Source organism: Lepidochelys olivacea, assembly GCF_965140295.1.
Source record: "Lepidochelys olivacea isolate rLepOli2 genome assembly, chromosome: 4".
NCBI classification, from domain to species: Eukaryota; Metazoa; Chordata; order Testudines; family Cheloniidae; genus Lepidochelys; species Lepidochelys olivacea.
The window spans coordinates 135,108,982-135,131,308 of NC_140414.1; the positions used below are offsets into that span (position 1 = coordinate 135,108,982).

General features: G+C 42.5%; 2 protein-coding genes across 2 annotated transcripts in view; one reads left to right on the plus strand and one right to left on the minus strand.

Annotated features, from left to right (window-relative positions):
* Nucleotides 1-15,781, minus strand: part of POLR1A (RNA polymerase I subunit A) — a 56,157-nt gene extending 40,376 nt beyond the window's left edge. The window contains exons 1-12 of the mRNA XM_084626790.1: nucleotides 15,650-15,781; nucleotides 14,560-14,764; nucleotides 12,382-12,531; nucleotides 12,198-12,305; nucleotides 10,592-10,677; nucleotides 10,358-10,467; nucleotides 6,658-6,744; nucleotides 5,788-5,890; nucleotides 5,185-5,347; nucleotides 3,200-3,373; nucleotides 2,830-2,952; nucleotides 59-286 (exon numbers count right to left, since the gene is read on the minus strand). Of these exons, the coding sequence (XP_084482916.1) occupies nucleotides 59-286; nucleotides 2,830-2,952; nucleotides 3,200-3,373; nucleotides 5,185-5,347; nucleotides 5,788-5,890; nucleotides 6,658-6,744; nucleotides 10,358-10,467; nucleotides 10,592-10,677; nucleotides 12,198-12,305; nucleotides 12,382-12,531; nucleotides 14,560-14,764; nucleotides 15,650-15,726 (1,614 nt within the window). The 5' untranslated portion in view covers nucleotides 15,727-15,781. The remainder of the gene's footprint in view (nucleotides 1-58; nucleotides 287-2,829; nucleotides 2,953-3,199; nucleotides 3,374-5,184; nucleotides 5,348-5,787; nucleotides 5,891-6,657; nucleotides 6,745-10,357; nucleotides 10,468-10,591; nucleotides 10,678-12,197; nucleotides 12,306-12,381; nucleotides 12,532-14,559; nucleotides 14,765-15,649) is intronic.
* Nucleotides 15,782-15,927: 146 nt separating this feature from the next.
* PTCD3 (pentatricopeptide repeat domain 3) overlaps nucleotides 15,928-22,327 on the plus strand; it is a 39,469-nt gene continuing 33,069 nt past the window's right edge. Inside the window, exons 1-6 of the mRNA XM_084626791.1 lie at nucleotides 15,928-16,061; nucleotides 17,972-18,021; nucleotides 18,273-18,312; nucleotides 19,490-19,535; nucleotides 20,499-20,567; nucleotides 21,648-21,752. Coding sequence (XP_084482917.1) covers nucleotides 15,958-16,061; nucleotides 17,972-18,021; nucleotides 18,273-18,312; nucleotides 19,490-19,535; nucleotides 20,499-20,567; nucleotides 21,648-21,752 — 414 coding nt within the window. The 5' untranslated portion in view covers nucleotides 15,928-15,957. The remainder of the gene's footprint in view (nucleotides 16,062-17,971; nucleotides 18,022-18,272; nucleotides 18,313-19,489; nucleotides 19,536-20,498; nucleotides 20,568-21,647; nucleotides 21,753-22,327) is intronic.

The following is a 22,327-nucleotide window of genomic DNA, read 5'->3' on the forward strand; positions in this document are numbered from 1 at the left end:
CAGCCCCCACCTCCAAAAAACTCTTTACCCTACTGGGTTGGGTTTGCACAGTACTCACAATTTTCATTCCTGGTTTTGGGACTCCAGTGGAAGGAGTGAGGAGCTGCTTAGCTATGGCTTCCCTCTGGGTCTGGCTGGTTGCACTCAACACCGTACGTGACCTGTCTTCATTAACGACCATGGAGGCACCAGGGTGAACATTTGGACCATTTATGACAGCCTGCCTCAGTTCTTTGACATTCCACGGAGTTACTGGCTGAGGGTAAGTCAATTTGGTAGCAAATACCTAACCGGGAAGAAAACCAGACACAATGATCAATGAACAAGGTACTGCTGAACAGCAGCCAGTCGACACACGAGTTTTTATTTCCAAAAGGTGCTGAGCACTTGGAAGAAAGATGAGGAGTGTCCCAGCCATTTCTCCTATCTGCATCCTAACCCACATTATAATCTGCACACCCTCTTCAGGCCCCACAATACTGTTACCATCTCCTTGCAATCTAAGATATACAACCTTTGATTTACCAAAAGGCATGAGGACAGATCCAACATATGACTTTTTATTTAAGTTTTGTTTGAATCTCCTTATACCAGGAAATATTTTTACAAGTATCAGTAGCCTTCTAAATAAACCATTTATTTATAATCTTCTTTTAGCTCTAGTAAATAATCAAACTAAGTCATTTTTTCCTAGCCACATATCAGTCAGTGCAAAACAAAATAATTGGATGCTGGATTTAGGTTTAAAAATGGTACTAGCGACTCAGAATGACAACTCTAGAACCACACATGAATGCAAACTAAGACGAAAAATGAAATCCAGAAATATCACAGTGACAAACTACAACCCATGCAGCATCTTTGGGGACCATTGTATTGAATTTATAAATAGTTTATATAGTGTTGTGTTCTTCTCCATGGGGAAGAGTTATTATAACTCTGTGCTGGAATTAAAACCAGGGGAGACTGATTAATCCTGTGATAGTAAACAAGTTCGGAGAAGCACCACCTCTTGGTTGGTTTGCTTATACTAGTTCAAGCTGGGTTTCCCAGAGACTAGGAAAATAAATACAGGGCTTCTGGTATAAAAGGATGAGCCTGAACTGACTTATGGTCTTCCTTTCAGCAAATGGACAGGACCTTCTGTCCAAGGAAAGGCTCTGCCTCTTGCTGCAGTGCTGGAAGGGACGTGGGCCTACCAGGCCCCGCACGTGAAATATGGGCGATTTCTGGTGAATGTGTGTAGGAAACATTGTAGGCTTTTTTAAATATATATTTATTGTTACACATCTATGTGCTTTCCTCTGTTAAGAATAAATGTACTCTGCTGAGTCACAGTTGTGTGGTAACTTGTATGTGCTGGCAATACACTGTTCATAGCCCAGAGAGAGAAAGCAACATATAGGAGTTGGCCTCTAGGCAGACTGACTTGCTGGGGATATCAGTGTACAGCAGGGCACTGTGCAGCCTTAAAAACACTGTTCAGAAGGCAGTGGGCACACAGTTCCCTGCCCCCAATCAGGTGACAGCTGAAGGTCTGAAGTCCTGACTGGGTGCCCCTAGAGAGGGCCCCAAAAGGTGGTATGCAGGTGCAATTACCCCAAAACTGTGATAATTGCCATATTAAAGAATTTTCACTTCTAACAAATATATTTCTGTTCCTTCTTTGTGGTTTCACTATGATAAATGGGAAAATTTGTTCCTTCTCTGTTTTCCCCCTGAAGACAAGTAGAAAAATCCATTAACTATATATACACATACACACGAACAGAAATCATGATTTTATTTTCCAAAAGCTAACAGCTGATGACAAAAGAAAAAAAATACATCAGTCACAGATCCATGAGTCTTAGACAGCGAAATGGAAAAGATGTTATGAGAACAGCTCAAGTCTCTAAGCTAATTAAACTCCACAAGCCGGAGCAAGGGAAATGTGATTGAAGTAAAAAAAAAATTTTTTTTAACAAATCACAGTAACATCCTTCCCTATAGACCTTGTTGCACAGGCTGAGAATTCCAGCCACAGTAATTAGCAGAACATTCAGGTCTTCAGAAGTGCCAGCAAGAGCTTCCCTTCAGTGTAGTTCTCTCTTTTGGGAGGAAACTGCAAGTCACTAGGGAAGGAATTAAGGCAGCTTTGCACCAGTGACTCATCACACTACCTTTACCCAAAGCTTGGCACAGGCTGCTGCGATGTTACAAAATGCAACATGCAAAGACCAGGGATAGGAAAATGGGAGCCGAGCTCTACTTAAAACGTTCAGTGGTTGTCAAGCTCTGATGACCCAATTCAGACCCTCCTCCTTCCAATCTCTTTCCCAGAGGCAATATTTAGTATAACAACTGGCAAATTTTCTGGTCTTCAACTATCTTTTTATTTTCCAAGGGGTAGCCCTGTTTGCCGCTTTTACAGATCCAGACTAAGAGTCCTGTGGCACCTTATAGACTAACAGACGTACTGAAGCATGAGCTTTCATGGGTGAATACCCACTTTGTCGGATGCATGTCAGTAATTAGCAGACATGCGTCTGACAAAGTGGGTATTCACCCACAAAAACTCATGCGCCAATACGTCTGTTAGTCTATAAAGTGCCACAGGACTCTTTGTATCTTTTTATTAACACAGATGTAACAATCAGATTACATGTAAGGGGAATCTGCTTTGCAGGATAATGGAGATACTGTGAGAATCAGGGGCTGTGGGGTAAGAGACTGGATCAGTAGGTGAATATACAAATTTAAAATTGGTAACTTCATTGTCAAATATGCTACACTGCAATCCCACCTACAGGCTTGTCCTAACATACCTCATACTTTATTTTTCCTTACCATAGGAATACCAATCTCATTGGTAGCAATGTACATGTCAGGGCAGATGACTGACCGAGCAGCGTAATCCACACGTTTTCCCATCATGTGCTTGCGGAACAGTCCTTCCTTTTTCTCCAGTATCTTTGAAAGTGGAAATTAAAAGAATGATGAAACAAAAAAGTGCAGATGTTACAAATATACTGTATCAAAGTATCCAATGAGTCATTCAAACTCACTAGATACTATAGTGATGAGTGCCATGGAAATGCGTACAAATTAAACACAACTACTTCACTTTTCATACTTATTCCCTTCGTGCTTCTCTCTACAGCCGTCTCTTACCACACAAAGTCTAGTGAAGTCTGTTTGAGACTCCCTTGACTCTCACCTGACGGATACCAGGATATTTTTCTGTCATTAGTTTGTCCATGTCACTGTCGAACACAATATTGACATGGCTCTGAAGACGAATCCAAATGTTGTACAGTTTATCTGCAGTGCTCTGCCCTGAGATCATAGCCAGGACTGAACGATCCAGTGATTCTAATGGCTCATCTGTCACCTGTGGAAACGTACGAGAACCAGGATTTAAAAAATTCAATTCCTGTTTTACCAGCCTTGTGTTTATAGCATTAAGCTCTCAAAAGAAATCACAGCTGAAACGTGGCTCATTTTTGTCCATCTGATTAAATCTAAGAAACATAATGAATCATTAACAAGATACATGTTACTTTTAGATTATCTCAACATACTGTGTTAGGCTATTCTGTTATGAAACCTCAAAAATTAAACAGGGTCAGGCCTTGTTAGCCCCTGGATAGGAGACTTCCAAAGAAAACAATATGTAACACACAGCGATAGGGATTAAATAGTTGGTAACTAAATAGGTGACAGTCTCCCATCCGAGTCAGCATTGAGTGAGTGACCCAGCAAGATGCTAGGAGCCACTGTACTGCTGGGAGACACCATCTTTTGGATAAAAATAATCCAAAATCCTAATTTCTCAACCATTAAAAACTCTACGCCATTTTTTCATAAGAGGTATTACAGTCTGTGCCATGGCCAATTTCCAAACATAGTTAATTGCATGCCTATCTCAAGCAGTTTCAAATAGCTGAAGATAAAGCTCCACCTAGTGGTGAAACTCCAAGTGATTAAAATAATTTACAATGCCTTCCGTGAGGTTATTGTAATGAATGTAAATCAAAAGGAGTATTTAGTTTAGCTGATGCCAAGCATCTGTGTCAAAGAGACACCATAACATACAGCAACCCTGGACTATATACCTGGAGAGAGGCACTCAATTGGATTACAGTTTATTTCTAGTCCTACTTTTTTTTAGGTTTAGCATGTTTTGAACTGGAATTGGGGAATTCCTCTGCTAGCTAAAAGGTGCAAATGTTTCTTATCTGAGGATGAGAAACACAGAACATGTTTGACAGAGACCCAGGACTGTAATTTACCATATGTTTGTACAGCACCTAGCGTAACAGGGACTGACCTAGTTAAGGCCTGTAAGTGCTACCTCAATCTAAACATTAAAAAATATAAATCATAATAATAGAAGTAAAATATTTGGATGCCACTCCACAGTCAGGAGTGCAACCATAAAGGAGAGTACTTAAATCTGGGGGAGAAAGGCCCCTATGCAAGTGTTGGGCATACCCTGATTGCAGCTAAAGTGGCTCATATGTTAAATTCAGAAATCATTGGTACAGGGCTTCCCCAGCATTCCCCTGGCAGCTCTCAATATGATCCAACTGGGAAATGACGTGGGTCTGGATGTTTCAGAGGATTGGTGACTGGATATGGAGTTTTCCACTTCTAGTTCACTCATGTGAAAACAGCTTAGGTCAGCGGTGACTGAACATTGTTACCAACTAACTGCTATTTTGTGGCCCGAGTGAATTAGTTGATGCCAGCCTAGCTACTAATGGGCAGTACTCACCTTAGCCTCAGAAGCTGAATTGCCCCTTACCCACAGTGGTAATCCCACTTCCTGCATCTCAGCAAGGACATATGTTCAGAGTAGAATGGCAGAAACTTCCACTTTGGTGGTCTGTGCCGTACCAACCCAGTGAACAGAGGACTTCACTCTCCAGTGCTAGTTGCCCATTCTCTCTTACACACCAAACATTCACTTTATTAATAAATGCAGAAAAATCAGCAATAGAAGTCTGTGAGCAAACTGCTTTCCCCTTGCAGCAGGTGTCCTTGGGACAATAGCATACAAGCCCGGACAGGTAGAGACCCTCTCCAGTCATAAATGGCCTGCCGACGCACTCTACGATCTTTATTAGAGCAGTTTTAGAATCTTCTTGAATTTTACATTATTTTTTCACTTTGGATACTCAGGTATGCGGCTGCTCTTACCTTCTGGATTTCATTCTCTACAAGCTGTATTGGTTGACTTTGTTCTTGAGCCATGAAAGCCAGAAGCTTCCTTATTAATTGGACATCTTTCATGACAGCCTGCAAGTTCACAGTTTGACCATTTGTAAACATCTGGTCTCCAAGACGATTCACAGGACGATACCTAAGGCAGGCCGTACTCATTATACAGGGATAAAGCCAACAGAAACAATAACCTCCTGCCCATCCCCCCGCCATCTTCATTACATTAGAAATAGCAATGTGAACTATTAGTTCACATGCAACCTTTACAAGCAACATTGTCATGCTGAAAGATCACTCCTCTTACAAGAAATTCCACTGGTACAAACAAGTACATATTATCACACAGTTACTATAGTAATTTGGAACATTACTTGTAAATAGCATTTCAGTCCTTCAATAGTTTTCCCAGGGAACCTGGTGAAAGACATCTTTGATTATTATTATTGGGATTTTTCCTGAATTACATTACTCTAACATTATAACAGAGCAGAACCTATACCCTAGGAGTCTGTATTTCTGACTTTTGCAAACAGTATGTGCCAATAACTAAATTCTACAAAGTTTCACAAGTTTTGTTACCTTGAAGGTGGAACCACAAGGAGATCTAGAAAGAACATATCAGGGCTGAATTCTGAATTCTCACCCACCTCCAGACCAGAGAAAAGGTGATTTAGAAAGAAACCTAAGTAGTACAGAGAAGAGATAAAACTTGAATTAGGTCTGCTGTACTCTAGGCATCCAAACTCACAAATGCATTTGGTGATGGACTAATGGCATTTAACTGGTTTAAAGATCTAGACCAAATGCTAAATACCAATGGCATCCACCACACAGACAAATTAAATTATTTACTAGTCAGTAGTTATTTCTTGTCCTTATGCTATTGTAACCTTCAGGGTTTTGTTTTATATATGCATGTCCTTGGGTTCCTATTACTTGCTATAAAAGGGAAGGAGGTTCTGTATTACCAAACGGCCAACTGAAAACACTTCTAATTAGCCTTTGACTTAGCAATATCCTATCTGGTTTGCCACATCTCTCCAAAGAGCCATATGAGCAAATGTCAGTGCTGTTTCACAGGATATTATGTACCACTCCCCCACGTCACTTGGTCTCATTGTGTATACAATATATACTAGACCTGTATTCCATACAAAAAAAAAAAAAAACACACCACAAAACCCTGTAATAAGAGCACATTTAGGTTGTAAAGTAAAGAAATACCAGATTTTAGGTGGTCTATATAAACTTATTTCTGCATACACATTATGATACAGATTTTAATTTAATCCCCAATTTAGATCATTATGCTGGGCACTGTACAAACAAAGAAAAAAAAATCAATATCTGCCCTGATAAGCTAAAGAAACAAAGATGAAAGGTAGGGGATAGGAATACAACATATAAGCATTGAGAAATCTGAAGTAGCTTTGGTCTAACAACAGTTACCTTCATTTTTCCACAGAGCCACAATGTGGTCTTTGGCAGTGATGGGTGTCAAGTAACCTCTTTTCCCCAACTGAGTCTCATCTATAACTGAGGGGTGAAAAAAAGTTATTTTGATATATTTCCTTTTGATAGTAATTGTGAAAAAGTCAAATTCTGTTTCCACTTAGAGAAAGGAATGGAAAGGAGCAAATCAACAGAAAACACAACTGACTGAGCACCATTCGCTGGCATCTGCAAGGGCGCTTTATTGATGCAACCTGTGTTATGGGGAAATCAAGTCAAGTAAACCAACTGCTTTTCAAGTAAAATTAAAATAAAATATGCATGATATGACAGTCATGAAGCTGGTCACAGTCAACAGAATTGAAACAATTAAAGCCAAGTCTGACATATACATTTTAGGAGGTGTGTACAAGTCCAGATTAGTTCAACAGGAAAAATTTACCCTGTGGATTACCATAGGGAAAACATATCCAACTTCACATGAAAAATTTCCCTTTCTTCAAGTAATAAATACACAGATCTGATACAACAGAGCTACAGATTGCTTGCCTACTTTGGGGCAGAACCAGGATCTGTCAGTCACTGGCAAGGGAATGAATGTCCTGGCTCCAAAAGGTCCCTTCAATTGTGACAGCTTCTACAGCCAGAATTCCATCTTACTTCCTAGAGACTGTAAAAACGAGTCTGGTGGCATCTTAAAGGCCAACAGATTTATTTGGGCATAAGCTTTTGGGGGTAAAAAAACCCACTTCTTCAGACGCATAGAGTGAAAATTACAGATGCAGGCATTATTATACTGACACATGAAGAAAAGGGAATCATAGAATATCAGGGTTGGAAGGAACCCCAGAAGGTCATCTAGTCCAACCCCCTGCTCAAAGTGGAGAACCAGTGCTGACAGGGCCAATTCAATCAGGGTGGATTTAGTCCACTCCCAATAACTGATGAGGAGGTGTCAATTCCAGGAGAGGGAAAGTTGCTTTTGTAGTGAGCCAGCCACCCCCAGTCCCTATTCAAGCCCAAATTAATGGTGTTAAATTTGCAAATGAATTTTAGTTCTGCAGTTTTTCTTTGAAGTCTGTTTCTGAAGTTTTTTTTCAAGTATAGTTATTTTTAAATCTGTTATAGAATGTCCAGGAAGATTGAAGTGTTCTCCTACTGGCTTTTGTATGTTACCATTCCTCATGCCAGATTTGTGTCCATTTATTCTTTTACGGAGGGAGTGTCTGGTTTGGCCAATGTACATGGCAGAAGAGCACTGCTGGCACATGATGGCATATATCACGTTAATAGATGTGCAGGTGAAGGAGTCCCTGATGGTGTGGCTGATGTGGTTGGGTCCTCTGATGGTGTTACTAGAGTAGATATGGGGACAGAGTAGGCAACGAGGTTTGTTACAGGGATTGGTTCCTGTGTTAGTGTTTCTGTGTTGTGGAGTGTAGTTGCTGGTGAGTATTTGCTTCAGGTTGGGGGGTTGTCTGTAAGCGAGGACTGGCCTGCTTCCCAAGGTCTGAGAGAGTGAGGGATCGTTTTCCAGGATAGGTCGTAGATCGCTGATGATGTGCTGGAGAGGTTTTAGCTGGGGGCTGTATGTGATGGCCAGTGGTGTTCTGTTATTTTCCTTGTTGGGCCTGTCCTGTAGTAGGTGACTTCTGGGTACCCTTCTCACTCTGTCAATCTGTTTCCTCATTTCCCCAGGTGGGTATTGTAGTTTTAAGAATGCTAGAGACTGTTATCTATACAGTGGGGGAAAGAAATCAAACAATATTTTCTCCTACTGTTGAGCATGGGAATAATTTCCCCCAAACAAATTAAACCTGAATCTTAGGATGTCCATTTCTCTATTATGGATGATTGATTCCTTTGTCTCCAGGGTGGGCCAGAGGCATGGACCTTATTACTCAAAAAGAGGAAATTTTCACTAAGCTCACATATTCTTCTTCATACTGGGGCCCACAGATCAGTTTTAATGAGATCCTCACAGTAGTGTGCCTCCTGGGAAGGAAGGTAAGATAAGATTGTTCTTTAAACAATGATATCCAGAAGTAAGACAAGTTAGATGTCCTCTGTCTTCCCCCTACAAAGGCACTAAAGCCTGCAGACGACTTCTGCCAAAAATATCATTGGCTTACGACTGGATGACCAATAGGTAGAATTTGGTGAATTTATGTGGCCACCTAGCCCATCTCATTACAGGACATATAAGACTTCTCTGCCATGGGATTGTCTGGGCTCTTAAAGACTGGCCTTTGACGGCTGATAGAAGGAAACATATTTCTTGAATATGCTTTGAGAACGAATGCTATGAAGAAGGTGAGGACTACTTGTCTGGCCTAGAAGTACAATACTGCATCTCATCAGAGAAAGCGCTCAAATTTGGAAACTCACCTGATTAAAGATAGCAGCTACTTTAATGGTTAGAAAGTACAACAATATCATCCACAGGGCATATTGACCAGAATGAGGTCTCAAAGTGATGCTCTACGACCTTGTAGGAATGAAATCTGAGTAGTCACCCAAAGAAAATGTTTAATGTTGGGAATTGCAAAAAACATCCCACAATAACACACACTCTTGAACATGCAGAGAATAACAATGCAGAGCTTTGACACTCGTCCACCCACATTACCGCCCCTTGGAAGGAAGTCATGCTAGTTTCACTTATTTTATCATGGTAGTTAAACCAGGGTCTTTGCACCAGTCAGTAGAATAAGCTGTCTGTTGACATCCTTTTAGTGGCTAAGAAAGGATTAATCACCATATGCATTTTAAACCTGTCTGGTTCTGGACAGAGGATCAGTCTTTCAAGAATAGACCTGCTCTGTGAGAAAAGTATCAGGACGTCCAGTGCTCGGCAAATCAGGGCTGAGAACCAGTCTCTTCAGCCAAAACAGTACAAAAACAGGATCACTGATATTCTTGTCTTTAGTCCTAAAGAGTAGAGGAAAGACATACAGCAGAGGCCATTGCTAACTCTAGAACACTGTGTCACTTCACATCCCTAGTCCTCACAAGTGGAGACACAAACAAGATGCTTTATTGCAGATGCAAAGAGGTCAATCAGCAGCCCACCAAACTAACTAAAAATGAGTGAAGATACCTCCAGGTGCAGGCTCCACTCTGTTTAATACAGCTTCTGTCTTGTAAACCATTCTGCCTTGATGTTCATCTCTGATGTGCAGTGCATACAGAAATAGGAAACTGCTCTTCCTATGAGAGAAGTTTATTTTGTCTGTGGGATTATCATTTTCTTCCTAGTTTGTTTATGAAAAATCCCAGAGACATGTTGCTTGTTATGACCAGAAAAGACTGTTGTCTATGGAAGAAAGAGAGTTCCAAGACATTGATGAATCACTGAGTTACAGCTGCTAGATGTTTGTGCTTTCTCAGCCTCTCTCTCTCTCCCTGAAATCAGCAGGGGTGCCAGCTGCTACAGCAACTCAAAAAGCAAAGCCAAATTATTGAGCTGACTTATAAATCAGATATTTGAAATAAAAAGCTGGAATTTTCCTCAGAAAAATCTCTGCAGCACGGAGGGCTGGTTAAGTACAGAAAACTGGAGGGAACTTTAGATCTGGCTGTGCCCCCGAGTTGCAAGCATGCTGAAGTGCCCATTGTAGTTGATCTGTGACCCTTAAGTAAGATGACAAATACAAATATTATACTACTATTTGCACAGAACAAAAATGTGTTTTACTTGCTGGCTCCTCCAAGATGGCCTCTTTGCCAGACTTCTGCTGTACCACAGTGGGGTAGGTTACTGTCAGCTTGCTATTGTGCTCTTTCCGTACCTGTGATCTTCTAGATCTTGAAGAAAAGCAGGAAAAACAAAAAAGTTAGTGTAATGGTTTGCAATGTTCGAATGACTATTTATATTACAAGAAACAAATCCACAAGGCTACTTGCTTTCTCTGCACATAGTCATACTTACTTGCAGTTTGGGCATCTCTTTGAAGTCATATGCAGTTTCCAAAACTGTGCAATCAGTTTACTCCTACACTCACACACGTTTTTTACCTAAAATGGAGAAAAATAAAACAAAACCCAAAGCCTTAAAAATGATAAAAGTGACAATAAAAGCTACAATTTAAGAAGTACACACACAAAATAGATTTTATTTCTAATGCTGAATAATAGCAGTTAATTAAATTTGCCTTTATTGATTAAATACATGCCTTAATCACCTAATGTCCCCTTCAACTGAGATTCTCCCAAATTCTCCAGAGACCCAAAGATTCCCCAGACTTTTTTAAATCCACCCTATATGTGGCTAACAATCTTTCAGACAAGAATAAATTGATGGGATACATTTTGGCCAGAGGGATCACTGACTGATGGAAGACACTGCCTGACACCTAACTGGGACTGTATGTGTCTTGTCTTCACAGTGCTCCTGGTACCTGGTGGCTTAGAGAATGGGACAAGAAATTAAATCTCGGACTTTAGGCAGTGTTGACATTAGACTTTTGAAATGTCTTCCCCTTACTGCCTTAGCCCCAGCATGGTTATGCTGATGGTAGCAACAGCAGAAACACTAGTGTAGGGAGAGTACTGGTGTTTTTACCATGTTATGTAACCTGATCATATAAAGTCCTCTGTGAGAACTCACACTGCTGTCAACGGGAGTCCGACATGCAGCAGGATTGCAGGATAAGGCACCTGTAAGCATCCTGTACTTAGGACTGGTAGGAGAATACATCTCAGTCCTCAGAAATAGACAATGTGTTAGCATTTTAACTGTCACAATAAGGCTTTGCAGGTATCCCCCACCCCCAACTGAGGCCGACAGGCAGTGGGGTGTCAACATTTCCATTACTGCTAGTTTCACTGTCTAATTCTAAACCCAAGACTATGCTAGTGGGTCTTTGAAATCAGAAAGGCTACAAATTTTGAGTCAAAGCTTAAATTGTGTACAAAACAGAAAAAATTTGTGGAGTGGCAGTAAATCTTCAGAATCTGCAGATTTTTCATGCCAAAGGATTTCTGTTGTCCTAAGAATGCATAAGAGCTTCATTATAGCAACATTCCTCTCACAAGGAACAAGTGACAAACTCAAGAAAGATAAACATTGTAGGAAAATTACTTTACCTGATTATAGCTATTCTGTGGCTTGTTCACATAAGATATCCTAAGATATTTAGATACATACAAAATATTCTTGACTTCTTAAAAGGACCTGCTACAGCCTCAAGCACATAATATTTGCAAGACAGCTTTAATGACTGTTAGTTTTATCTCATTTACATAATTATTCTCAAAGCACTATCAAATTATTTCCCTTCACACATGCACACAAAATGACACACACACCACAAACAACACTCTTTTGGGGTGGTACTAAGTTCTTATTCTGTTATGGATCCAATGGCAGCTCCACTATAAACACTTGGCCACAAGTCACCTTTTTTCCCCCTCTAAAGCAGCAACATTCACAACTCTGGGATAAAATCTGGAAGATACCTGACTAAACTACTTATTTAAAGAGGTACACACATGGCAAGCCTGAGATTCCAAGAAAGATCACTTATTCTACTCACATGTGAGCACTGATCTCCTAGTTGATGATTTTGTAGTATTTCATTCACATGACGATTTAACTCTTCTTCGATGTCTAAACCAGATGCATCTGTGTTTTCATCCAAAAACTGAAAGACAGAGGAAGAGGAAATTAGCATCATCACACCATTACAATGCTGCAAACTCAAACAAGGGGATACCTACCCTATTCAGGATGGCCTCAAGATCACAGACCACATCAAGCAATCCCCTCTCCAAGACTTTCAGCTGGCTAAGCAATAGGTGAACCACAGCTCGAGTACAGGTCAGCAAGTGACAGTTTAAACAAGAACCTCGGATCAGAAGGTATAATTTCTGAAAAGAAAACAAAAATTAGTCTGGTAGATTTAATGGTGTGGAAAATAGAAGAATTGGAGGGAAGTTGGCATTTTCCTTAAAACGAATCAGTTATCTGGAAGACAGAAGTTACCAGTCTGCAATACAGAAAGTCTCTAGCTTCCAATGCTCTCAAACAGGGAAGGGTTTCCTTGAAGCCCTGAGCCCACCCATAAGAGTCAGCTTCTCCCTCCACATCCCGGACAGCAGCAGAACCGCTTCACTTTATTTCTATTCAGGTTCATATACCATACCCCTCGCCATGGTATCTGAGACTATGACCTGATCAAGGAGAAAGAGGCATCCAGAGGTAGCATCCTGCTTCAAAACAGCTGATGAGGCTCAGAGTGAAGGACCTTTTCATATTTATAAAAGTTAGTTTGGGGATAGTAGTTACCCACTGATTTTGAATTAGCTGCAGCATGTTACAGAGATGTGAGACTTTGCGTATGGACAGCACCTTCCAGGATCAAGTATGCATGGAGTGCCCTTGAGCTCTACTGAAATCAACAGGAGTTCAGCATCTCTCCTCAGCCACTCAGCATACTGCAGGATGTAGCTCTTTGGGCTTTCCTTCACTTGGATATTTACCTAAACAGCTCTTCCAGAATTCTGGACTAGTGAGTTGGTATCAGCTCCTGTGTGACTGCTCTTACTCCACAATACCTATTTAAATAAATTTCCAAGTGTAGACAAGCCCTTAATATCTGTAAAGCCCTTTGAGATTTTGGATAATAAGCAATATAAATTAAATGCTAAACTAAAGTATTATTACTAATTTGTAATATTACTAATAATTATTTTATTATCAATTTGTGTTTAACCAAGGCACATCTTACAGTAAATGGTACCATTCAAGTATTACATCCTCAATACCTCATAAATAAGGCTGTGACTTTCCAGGACCTCCATGGCTTCTGCAGCCAGCAGGTGCGACTGACCTCAGGGCTGCCCAACCCCCACCCCCAACTGGAGCACCAGTGGGTGCTCCAGAGTCCCATCCTCCCCGCACACTGCCTGGAGCACCAGCATGCACCCCGGAGTCCATCCCCCACCCCCTCCAGTGCACCAACGGATGCCCCCGGAGCCCTCCAGATTTTGTCAGGGGTATATAGTTCAAGTCATGGACATGCCATGGGGCTGTGAATTTTTGTTTATTGACCGTGACTGGTCCATGACTTTTACTAAAAATAACCATGACTAAATCTTAGCCTTACTCAAATAAAATGGCATCTGCTCGCAGTGAATGTTACAGTGAACTGGAGTGAAAGTCTGAAAGGTTTAAGTACATTTCAATGGACTTTCACTCCTCTTATAAAAAGAAAAGAAGTACTTGTGGCACCTTAGAGACTAACCAATTTATTTGAGCATAAGCTTTCGTGAGCTACAGCTCACTTCATCGAATGCATCCAATGAAGCGAGCTGTAGCTCACGAAAGCTTATGCTCAAATAAATTGGTTAGTCTCTAAGGTGCCGCAAGTACTCCGTTTCTTTTTGCAAATACAGACTAACACGGCTGCTACTTTGAAATCTGACTCCTCTTATAGTGAAACTTCACTGTGCTTATGCTGAAATTTCATTCCACCATAAATTAGTTCTGCTATATTAATCTTCTCTATATGTCCTCTGGCTAAGCAAGGAGGAGTGGTGCATACATCACTACTACAAGGTAGGATGTGACCCTTCGCTCCTCATTTTACTACAGTTTCTTCTATTAGGTGAAAATAAGTTTGGCTAGTCTTACTACAGAGGTTTCTCACTGTAAGTGAAGGCATGGCAATAGCAAGTGGGAAAGGGAGGGAGGAATCATTTGACTATTACAGTGAATATATGTTTAAAATTAAGTCCTTTTGATGGAAGACATTTCACCAGAGGAGGATTTCCCTGTACCACTACCTACTGAATCCTTAATAATCTTCAAAGATCACTAGCTCTGAAAAACATTAGACTACTAGCTAGTGAAGACTAGTCTACAACATTAACACATTCTCAGCAGCATATACATACATCAAAAAATAGAGGATTGTAGACAGTCAGTGGCAGATCTATGTGGCCTAGGTGTCCGGGACAGTTGTTGAAGTCCTGCATGCAAGTGGTACACACTTCTTTGGCATCAGGAGGTCCCAAAGACAAGTCATACAGTCCATTTACTGATGGGTTGCCCACGTTATCTAGGTAACGAGGGTTGCTTATAGCTTTTACACTTAGTTTCCTAAAAATGAAAGAAAAACAAGAAGTTACATCTATGACGGCAGATATTGTTAACTTTGTATATGCTTGGGTGTTACGAGTAACAGCAAAAAAGTTAGGGAAAACGATCACGTCTTCCTCCTCCCCCTTTTTTTTGTGCATTTGCCAGCACTTTGTGTATAGTCAGTTTCACTTGCTTCCTCTGTATACCCAGTCATAGGGCCACATCTATAGAAAACTTTTCCTTAAAGGCTCTAACCACCGCACCACCAACAGTGGCAGGAATGCCAGGCAAGCTAGTCACGACACCCAAGGGAATACTCCTATTCTTACCAGAAGTACCATTTTTAATAACCACAGGGTCTGCTCCCCGGCAGCACACAACAGCAGCTCTCCCTCCGCAGTTGGCTAAAGTACCCTCCCTCCTGGGAGCACGCACCAGGTCCTCTTCTCCCATCCGCAACAGAAGAGGGCCACCTCCTCTGCCCCGCTCCCACCCAGGCTGGGGCTTCTCCTCTCCACTTTAGCTCCCATTCTACAGCATAAGACACCCCTTCCCCTGTCTCCAGCGGCCCCCCCCCCCGCCTCATAGGCTGCATTTCACCACAGCCCCCCTCCAGCCTGGGCTGCCCCGGACCCTTCTCCAGTCTGCACGCTCCCGGCCCCCCCATGCTGCGCTGGGCTCCAGGAGCGGGGCAGGCACAAGGGCGCCGACCTAGCCCCCTCCAGCCCAAGGGGGGGGGGGCTCTTGGGAAGAGAGCCCAGCACAACGGGCGATCTCCCACCCAGGGACTACACGTCCCAGCATAGCATGCGCCAAGGGTCCATGGGGTTCTGGCCGCTCGGCGGCGCAAGGCATGCTGGGAGCAGTAGTTCCCGCGGGGGCCCTCCAGGCTCCGGTCCTCACCTGATCTCCTCGGCCGTGTACATCCCGAAGGAAATACCGGCCAGCCGCCGCCACGGCACCTCTCTGGGCGGCCTCATGGCGGGCGCTCAAGCCGCTCCCTCCTCCCGTTCCGGCACCAGAGACTCCCACAACGGGTAGCCACGAGCACCACGCGGCCCCCAACTGCGTGCCCGCACTCAGGGGGAGGGACCGTCTCTGGACGATACCAACTCCACTTCCTGGAGAAGGGTGTCTCCCGCTTCCCTCCTCCTCACAGCGGCAAATGGTACCGCCCCTGCTTCCCAGCATCCCCCGGGCGGGCCGCTAAGATGGCGGGAAGGTGGGTACAGCCCAGCTCCTGGCGGCTAGCGATGCTGTTGAGCGGACGCTGCAGCTCACGGCTGCCCAGCACGGGGAAAGGAGCGAGCAGCAGGTAGGAGCAGGGGCCGGGCTGGAGAGCGGCTCCGCGTGCCCTGGGCTGAAAGAGCCGGTAACGCGGGCGGGCGGGCGAGGCGATGAGGCCAGCGCCTGCGCCGCGAGAGCGAGTGAGCGCTGCGCCTGCGCAGTGTAGTCACCCTTCCCGGCGCGGCCTCGCCGGGTGCTGGAATTCATGCTGGTGCTCCGGGAACGGCTAAGGAAACCGCGCGTGCGCAGTGGCGGATGGGGTGCCTGGGGTTGACTTTAAGACTCTACCGAAGTTAAATTGTCTGTTGGGGTCTGGCCGGAGGCTGTCAGCGCAGACGATTGTCCACCCTTCCCTGGACTGCAGGGGATCTGCCTCCGTTTGCGTGGGGGTTTCAGCCGCCCGGGGAGGGGTCTGCCCTGGCTGCATTCGCGCTTACGCGATTTTCAGGACCGGCTCTGGGGGAGCTAGCCCGTCGCTGATTTATTTTTAAACGGCCCCTTTTCCGGTGTGTACTGTTGTTAATTACGTTCATGGCAGTAGTGTCTGGGCAGAACTCCGGAGGACCCCATTGAACAAACAGAGTAGTAAACACTCCCTACGCTAGAGACCTTAGTTACAATCTAACAGACGAGAGAGATGAGGAAAGGAAAAAAACTATATCGTGGCGGGGTTTTTTTAATAGCAGTGTTGAGAGACCTGGTTACAAAACGAACACACGTCCCTGATCCTGCAGGGAGATACATGTAGGTTCACTCTTTGCACAGGCTCAGGGCCAGTGTTTAGTCTTGTAGTGTATACCAGCCCCAGAGCGGTAACAAAGTTTGGGGGCACAGTCTAATACAAAGTTTAAGCCTGTTTATTTGATAGGAGCAAATAGATTTCAGTACAAATTACTCTTAAGTTAGATTGACATGAAAACCAAAGCGAACAAAAGAGAGGATTGCGTTAAAGGGCATTCTGTGTGCTCTAGAGAACAAATCACATCCAAATTCAGTGCAAAATGGCTTGCTATCTGTCGGCTGCACAGTACATAGAGGTGTGGTACGCTCATTTCTGAATCAATCTACATCCTGTGAGCTCTTTGAAACAGATCTAATCTGTATTGATCTATAGTTGGTGTTGGCCCTGCCTTGAGCAGGGGGTTGTACTAGATGACCTCCTGAGGTCTCTTCCAACCCTAATCTTCTATGATTCTGTATAAGCATTCAGCCTAGTTCCAGCTTCTAGCACAAAGCTTTGTGTTTGTGCAGGTAGTGCAAGTATTCAAAAACATGGAGAAGAGGGACAAAATCCTGAGAATTTATTTTTTAAATTGCCTTCCATTTTTGGAACCTTTAGAGTTCACATTTTCAAGCTTTTCTCTAGAACAGTGGTTCCCAAACTTGTTCCACCGCTTGTGCAGGGAAAGCCCCTGACCGGCCGGCCGGTTTGTTTACCTGCCGCGTCCGCAGGTTCGGCCGATCGCGGCTCCCACTGACTGCGGTTCGCTGCTCCAGGCTAATGGGAGCTGCTGGAAGCGGCAGCCAGTACGTATGTCGGCCCGCACCACTTCCAGCAGCTCCCATTGGTCTGGAGCAGCGAACCCTGGCCAGTGGGAGCCGCGATTGGCTGAACCTGTGGACGCAGCAGGTAAACAAACCAGCTGGCCCGTCAGGGGCTTTCCCTGCACAAGCGGCGGAACAAGTTTGGGAACCACTGCTCTAGAAACTTGGCTAGAGATTCTTGATTCCTGGAGCTGGGGCTTTAAGAAAAACAACATATCACGAGGCTTGTGATAAAACCCCAAGGTTGGCAATACTGTGTAGGATTGCCGCTGACCTGCATTTGTTAATGGTCTAGTTGCTTGCAGTCCAGAATTCTGCAAATCCATTTTTGCAATACACATTAATATATATGCTGATACTCAAAACCCTCATGGCCATGTTTGGTGTCTGTAGGCATTGTTCAGGAACTGCATCACTTCAGAAGACTGAAGCTGACCCAGGAGGTACAGTATCTTAATTATATAGTTCATTTTTACAGCTCTGCAAAATGTACTCTGTTATGTAGTTAAAATAAACAAGGCACCTAAAGAGGAATTTAAAACTTATTAGGTTCAGAATTGCCCATCTTAAAAATCAGGACTGCTATTTTTGACTTTTAACAGCTTAGAATAATCAACAGTTTGGTTGTAGTTGCAGAAATGCCAGTCTCATGTTTGTGTTCTAACAGTATTATGATCAATATTTCTTATTGAAGTTACTGAAGAAGAAATTGTTGTTCCAAGAAAGAAAACTTGGTGAGTGTTAATATCCCATCTCTTGCTCTTCTCCCTCCGAGTTGGGGCCCCCGGAGTTTTTCTGACATCTGTCCCTCTATACTTTTGTGTATGCGAACAGTAAAGAAATCTCAGTTTTGTGTATTTGTGGTATGAGGGAGAAAGTCAATGGGGAAACTGAATGAAGGGCTCTGTCTCCAGTAAGCCACTTTAAAAAAACCTCTGTTTCAGTACTTTTGGTTTTTTCTTACATAAAGACCATGTTTACTAGCCAACCAAATCTTACTGATCTTTTGGGAGGTTGAGGCACATTTCAATATAGCTAAAATAAACTTTTGCCTAACTGGAGTAGATAAAATAAAAGCAGGAGGAAGCTTGTATTTCTAAAATCTTGGAGAATGGATTATTGTGGAGGCAATGCTGAAGGTACGGTATTGGGTGTACCCCACTCCATTCTTATCATTGCTAGTTGATCCATGGAAGGGAGCTGACTCGAGTGCAGAGTGAATCTTACTAGTTATACTGCAGATCTAGAAGTGAGCTATTAGAGGCAAACCAATATGGATGGGTGTGCTTAGCAATTGAATGTCAGTACAGCATGCTACCTGTGAAGGATTTGAGTTTGGATCCTTGAATTTGCAAGGCCTGGGAGTATTATAGAAAGGAGTAGCTCTTGGCACCGTCAACTACATATCTTTCAATCAGCCCAAGAGTCACGCATAGGTTACTATATCCAGTCCTCAGTCAGTGCAAGAATTGGTTTCTGTGATTTGAGGCTTTCAGAGATAACATTCTCTCCCTTACCCCTCTCCCCCCAGTTCTCTCTCAACTAGTGCACCTGGCATGGAAGGGATGAAAACACATATATAGACACCATTTTTATAAAGTCTTAAGTGTGTTGGCTGCAATGATTTCATAGTAATTAAATAAATATATAATAGGGTATTAAATTAAATGGTTCAACACCACTTCATCAGTCAAGCTTTCATTCCCCTTCTTCTCTCCATGTCCCAAGAGAAAACAATGCATTTTAAATAGGATTAGAATATTTAGAGCATCATTGTACTTGACAGTGCAATTTTTCTTAAAATCCTGATCCCTTGAGACTCTCAATTCATCAGGACAAAAAGTTAATACATGGGATGAATTGATGTTGAAAGCCTGTTGCACGCTATTAATGCAAGTTTCTTAAATTTAGGGATAAACTAGCAGTTCTTCAAACACTTGCATCTACAGTAAACAGGGTAAGTACTTTCTTAGGTTATAATCAATCCTGTGGAACTGTGTAGTGCTGCTTTTTAATACACTAGACTTGCATTTTGATGACCTTTTATATACCTGCCACAATCATAAGTGAAAAATGGGATCCTAGTTGCCATCTGAGCACAAACTTGCTGCATCATTCAGCACCTTGAGTCTTCTATGAATAACCTGTCTGAAGCTGTTGCTGTGTAGTAATATGTTAAGATAATGTGTCAGACCAGTGTTGAACTGTTAAAGAATGGAGGAGAGATTGCACATGTACTGTGGACCATAAGAGCCTAATTCTCGGTTGCCATGCACATTGTGCAGCCATTCTCATCAGTGCAGCATGAGTGCGAAGCATATTTTAAAATGTCAGCGTCTGATTTGGTAGAGTTTTACATTCATTATGCAAGGTGCTTGGTAGCAGAGAATCAGGCCCTTGGTTTTCACTCTGACTGTACCAAATGAGCCTGCTTAAAAAGCATTATAGACTAAAGACCAGAAATCTTCTAAATCAAGATTCTGTTAGTCATGGGAACAGAGAGTCCCAGAGAAGTTAGTGTTTGTTGCTGATTCCTGGAATTAATAGCCCAATCATGCAAGGTGTTAAGAGCCCTTGGGTCCCGTTCATTTCTGTGGCAGTTAAGGCACTTGTTGCTTCGCAGGATGCTCTTCGTACCTTAGTTATTTAGCTTCCCATCTAATGTGATCACTGTATTAATAATGTATGTATACCTATTACGTACTTCTGAAAAACTGGTTAATCATTTATTCCCAAACCAACACATGGCTACATTTCAAACTGGTGAATATTTTGCTAGATAAATATATTCCTCTTTAAAATGGGGTAGAGAGGTGATTGCACTAGATCTGCTGACAGTCCCTTAATTTTAGAGATGAAGTAAGATATATCTACAATACACCTGTCTAAAACTTTAAATTCTGCCTTTTCCTTTCTATAGGATCCTACAGCTGCTCATTATATGTTTCAAGATGACCCCTACCTTATACCTAGAAACTATTTTGAGTCTGTAAGTATTCCATTTTGAAACTTTGATGAACTCTACCCCCAGGTATTAAGTCGGCACCTAGGGGTTTTTTTTAATTGAAAAAGAAAATAGTTTCTGATCAGTCGTTAAACATGTTCAGAATATTTTTTTCCTTCAGTACTTCTGGTTTCCTATTGATTATAAGGTTCTTCTGGGCAGGCTTGGGGCAACACCACCAAGCAGGCTCAGACCCCTGCTCTAGACACTTAGCTGCCTGCTCCCTTTCCACTTTAAGAACTGCTACTGTTTCTTCAGTTTAATACCTTATCCACTGGCCTGCACTGCCAGACTCTTTGCTGGTATGCAGTTTTCGTTGAAGAATACAAACCTTTGCACAGATGGTGTTTATGTGCAATGATTACTCAGTTTAAATACTGTCTCTAGAGCTGATGCTTGCAACACAGTATACACTTGCAATTTAGTAAAATTTTGAAATAAAAATGTGAGCTAAAACATCTGTATAGAATTGTAAATGTATGTGTTGCTCTATGTACCGTAAGAAACGAATTGTCCCAACTTGTAAGAGCTTACAGTCTTAAACAGAATAGCCATATTATAGTGGAGTGTGTGGAAAGAATAGTGTTGAGAGGAAGAAAGCTTTGAAAGAGAGAGAGGGTACTTGCAGAGCAGCAGCTGGTTTATCTCAAGCATGGAGGGCAGCAGATAGAAGGCATACAGTCATGAGTGGGGCGGGGGACAGAATTGGAAGGAGTGCAATATAAGAGAAGGCAAGTAGAAGGAACGTAGGTGGGAGCAAGATTAAATGAGACCTTGAAAGTGAAGCGCAGGAACTTGAATTTTATGTGACTGGAATCCCATAAAAATTAGGATAGAGACTGATGTGATTTGAGAATGAAGATTGGAGAGGTGAAGTCAGAGAGGACAAGGCTGCTGTAGTCAATGTGAGATGGGGGTTGGGGGGAGCTTAGCAGCTGAGATAGCGAAGGAGTGTCCTCCTGTCCCTAAGAAGTGTTCATGCTCTGGGGGAGGCATGACATACTTGACCCCCAGAGGACTAGGTATTGTAAAGAAACAAACTTGTCCCCTTTCCTTCCTATACAGCGTTTATTTTCGTTGTCCAGGGAGTCTGGGAAAAATGCTGCAAAGTACATTGTTAACGAATTCCCTCGATTCTTTGAGAAGGACATTGCGGAGCCTCATATACCGGTAAACTCTCTGCTCTTGTGGTCATGGTATCTCTACTTTTGCTGTGTAGCAATATGGGCAGTAGGACTGTTTGCATAAGGATTATAGGACTAGGCCCAAAAATTAGTCTAAAAATGGCAAAACCTTATGACTTACCACTAAATAACTGAGTGTTCTCTTGTTTATATAAGCTACATATCAGTTTGGGTTTACCAAGGGGAACAACTCTTAAGACCTCAGATAACATTTGTGATTAAAGTCAGTCAAGGCTTTTCAGGCAGAAGTAAGGAGTGAATGGATCTAGGTGATTTTTTTTTTTTTGGTCTCGAGTTTGGTTTTAATTCTAATGATTTTAGTAAAAAGAAAAGGAGTACTTGTGGCACCTTAGAGACTAACCAATTTATTTGAGCATGAGCTTTCGTGAGCTACAGCTCACTTCATCGCATCCGATAGTCTCTAAGGTGCCACAAGTACTCCTTTTCTTTTTGCGAGTACAGACTAACACGGCTGTTACTCTGAAACCAATGATTTTAGTGTTGATGGTCCAGTTTGTAAGTGACTGTCCAGTTAGGAAATGCAGTCCCTAATCCCCAGAA